Source organism: Anarhichas minor, unplaced genomic scaffold (assembly GCF_050575085.1).
Source record: "Anarhichas minor isolate MPS153535 unplaced genomic scaffold, ASM5057508v1 ptg000024l, whole genome shotgun sequence".
Classification (NCBI taxonomy): Eukaryota; Metazoa; Chordata; class Actinopteri; order Perciformes; family Anarhichadidae; genus Anarhichas; species Anarhichas minor.
Genome location: NW_027466470.1, coordinates 11,230,224 through 11,233,564, shown reverse-complemented (window position 1 = coordinate 11,233,564; position 3,341 = coordinate 11,230,224). Strand labels below are relative to the sequence as shown.

The 3,341-nt window shown below is 38.7% G+C and overlaps 1 protein-coding gene across 1 annotated transcript; it reads right to left on the bottom strand.

Annotated features, from left to right (window-relative positions):
* Nucleotides 1–2,754, bottom strand: LOC142956368 (regulator of G-protein signaling 21-like). The gene is made up of 5 exons (XM_076097929.1): nucleotides 1,788–2,754; nucleotides 1,627–1,692; nucleotides 1,484–1,545; nucleotides 1,225–1,391; nucleotides 1–901 (listed from the first exon to the last, which is right to left on the bottom strand). The coding sequence occupies exons 1-5, from the start codon at nucleotides 1,835–1,837 to the stop codon at nucleotides 611–613; spliced, it is 636 nt and encodes a 211-aa protein (XP_075954044.1). The 5' UTR covers nucleotides 1,838–2,754; the 3' UTR covers nucleotides 1–610.
* Nucleotides 2,755–3,341: the final 587 nt, after the last annotated feature.

Here is a 3,341-nt window from a genome sequence, read left to right as displayed (position 1 = left end):
TGTGTTTTCAAACAAACCACAATTTAAATCACAAACGCTATAACTTGTTTTCTGCAAATTTTGAACCCAATAGCTCAAAGGTTTTATTGTATGGAAGTTTTCCCAGTCACCACTGGGTGGCAGTAGCACATCAAGTGTAAGGACACAGGATACATTTTTAATGAAAACACAAGTAGTTGTTTTGCTCACTTTATAAATAAATAAAAAAGTTGCACAATTTGTATGAATTTACTAAAAATGAAAGCTTACGTTGACTCATGATGCATACAGGGCAAATTCATTCAAACTTTATTATAAGTGCAAAATCACAAAATACACAACGGTCTTGCAGTCATGTGCATTTCACTTGTATAAAACCAGAAATATTTACATTCTAGACTTTGTCTGTCTTAGCAAAGAGCCCCAACATGTTAAAACACAGTCTAACATGTGGTGGACGAGGTGGCACCGCCTGCAGTGTGTTATGTCAATCGCACTGGCACTGCTTTCAGTCTTGTCAGACATTGTGTTGTTGAGGAAACGTTTTAAGGTGAGGGGAAGTGCCTGCACAGTTTCTCTCAAAAGCAGTTCCTGAGCCTGCGTCCACTTAACGCCATCAACATGCATGGCGTCAGTCCTTGTGCAAGAGATACACCTCACACTGCAGGCTGATTGGTTTTGAATCATGCTGCATTGGATCTCCGGTGCTCCTTATCTTCAAGGCCTTTCTGTGCTTCGGAAGGCCCCTCTGCTTAGCAGCTGCAGCAAGCAGGACTTTGTATTGCTCGGACTGAGTGAAGCGTGGGAAGGAGCAGTTCTCCATTAGGCTGAAGATTTTCCTCTGTGCCACAACAAAACATGATGGACTTGGTTGCTGAAGCCTCTGTCTGATGATCTCTCTTGTGTAGAAATCTAAGTTCACCTGGAAAGATGAAAAACACATGTTAAAATAACTCAATATGCTGTTTCAATGTTGAAATGTATTGTGCAGTACAAGATTGCACAGTGTGTGCAGCCACCTGCATCACTACTATGGTCGTAAAGTAACTATGTTGATGTGGTTTACCGTAAATGATTAAGGTCAGCTTGTTTTGGACTTTAACTTCTTGAACCTTTTCTAGAAAATTGCAATTCTTGTCACTTTTACAATCTACACACTGAATATTTATACGTAAATTAATTATGCTTTGCGTATATTTAGGTCTGAGCATATTTTGCTGCCAGTTATTATTGAGTTTGAGTTACCTCTCTGGGAGACTCAGGACCGATGAACTCTTCATAAATACTTGCTGCTCTCCGTGTTAGCTCCTCCGGACGGTCAGAGGTTTTGAACTCTTGACAGGCGAGCCAGAAGTCCAGATTTTCCTCACAAAACTCTGATTTCAGAAAGTCCCAAAATGCTATTCGTCCACCTTATACACAAGGGGACATAATGCCATTATAAAGAGAACAGAAACCAACCGTGGTATTAGTTTTGTGTTGCTTGAAAGCGAATGAAAATTACATTTCTGGGAAATGAGTGTCTCCAGAGATTCTCCCAGTAGGCATGTTTCATTTGTTTCCTGTCTGCAGATGGAGGAAAAGTAAGGTTTTTGTGAACATTTTTAATGAAACAATATTATATATGCAGTATGATTAAAACAACACCTTTTTATTTTCCTCCGTAATGGACTCTGGATGAAGTCATGTATTCTGGATTTCCATGCGTTATGTCTACAAGAGAGGATAACAGTATTGAGAAAGTCTGACTTCCCCAATAGCCTTTAATTAAAATAAGCCTGATTGCAAATGATACACACTGTACTTACATTCTGTTTGTATCCCGGAGGTCCAGAGATGTCTTAGAGAGCCCGTTCATTGTTGAATTTGAGTTGCACTTTCTCCTCTCTGAATGACTATTTGACAGTATATGTCTCAGTATGCATGAATCCTCAGGAGAATTTTCTTTCGATTCAAGTGAGATTTCCAACCTCACCACTGGTTCCCGACTGCCTCTTCTTACTGATTGTCAATACTAGAGTTTCTCCCTGAACTACAGGCTCTCTTTGTCTTGCTATCTTTAACCTCTGTTGACATACTGCCTGATTGTTGACGACATTCGAAGAATACTCTCAGTGCGTCAAACCTTAAGCTCTTCCTTAAAGTTTAATTATAGAACAGAAGTATGCTGTGTATGACAACCCCCGTCACATTCTCCACGGTTAAATGCATGACATAGTTTCTACTCAATTTATCTCACCTTTCAAGTCTCTGCTATTTTTAGTCAGAGGTCAGGTTACGAGTTTCTTTAAGCAGTCTTTCTTTTTTCAACGCAGTTGTGTGTCTTTCTTCTTTCACAGCTCCTGGATTACCTCCCCTCCATTATCACTGCTGCTTCTTCATGTTTTGACTTTTTGTTTTTTTTATTTAAGCTTCTTCAAAATGCTGTCAATTCATGAAGTTATAAAAATGAACATCTTTCTTTTTCCTTGAAGATTTTGTCAGTTTTGCAAAAAAAAAAAATGGTATGCCTCTGTATCGACACACTCCCTTAAATTATATCACGATGTGCTGTAACCCTCCAACATCGCAACTCCAGTTACACTGCGCATGTGTCATACCCCAATTAAGACCATGTCCCAGCCGTCATTTAATAAGCCTTGGGTTTTAACCTCGAATTCGCAGTTTTGGCTTTCACCACTTTTCGTTTTTAGGCGGCCAAAATATTACAATAAACTTTCATGAAGTGAAAAAACACTGTCAAAGGGTTAAAGTGTAGTGACCTGTCAATCACAAGGTAATCCCGCCCTTAAGCATACCCTGCTTTGTTGTCTATTTTAAATGGGTTGATAATTTACGAAACAAACGTGCTGTATAGAATACGATTTGAAACTGGTGATTGAGACCATAAACTCTTGTTTACAATGTTTACTGAGGTAATAAATCAAGTGAGAAGTACGATCATTTTCTCATAGACTTTTATACAATATGACTTCTTTGTGCAACGAGAGGAGTCACCTCCTCCTGCTGGCTATTAGAAATAATGCAAGTTTAAGGCACTTCAGCGTTCACACCGGCTTCACGTTTCAGAACCTGAGGTTGCTGCCTGTAAATTATAGATATCATCAGTGTACACTCTATTTGAGAGCCAGTGCAATTACTTCGGGGCAAAAAAATAAAAAAATTCAGTTACTTTCTCACCAATCTGAGAAGTACCTCTTTAAAATTTAAAGAGCAGCACTTAAGCAGAAAACCAAAAATTGGCTGAGAGCAACTGCAACACAGACAGAAAAATGGAAGATGATTGATGATTTTTACAAAATGGAGACAATAACTTGTAGGATTAAAAATTCATTAGGAAACTTTATACACTAAGATTTGGA

Excerpts from the sequence above, each read along its gene's own strand:
- LOC142956368 (XM_076097929.1), bottom strand. The coding sequence starts at position 1,837 with ATGAACGGGCTCTCTAAGACATCTCTGGACCTCCGGGATACAAACAGA. Across the intron at positions 1,546-1,626 it reads TTACGGAGGAAAATAAAAAG|ACAGGAAACAAATGAAACAT; the intron begins GTGTTGTTTTAA and ends CTCCATCTGCAG. Across the intron at positions 902-1,224 it reads GTCCTGAGTCTCCCAGAGAG|GTGAACTTAGATTTCTACAC; the intron begins GTAACTCAAACT and ends TCATCTTTCCAG.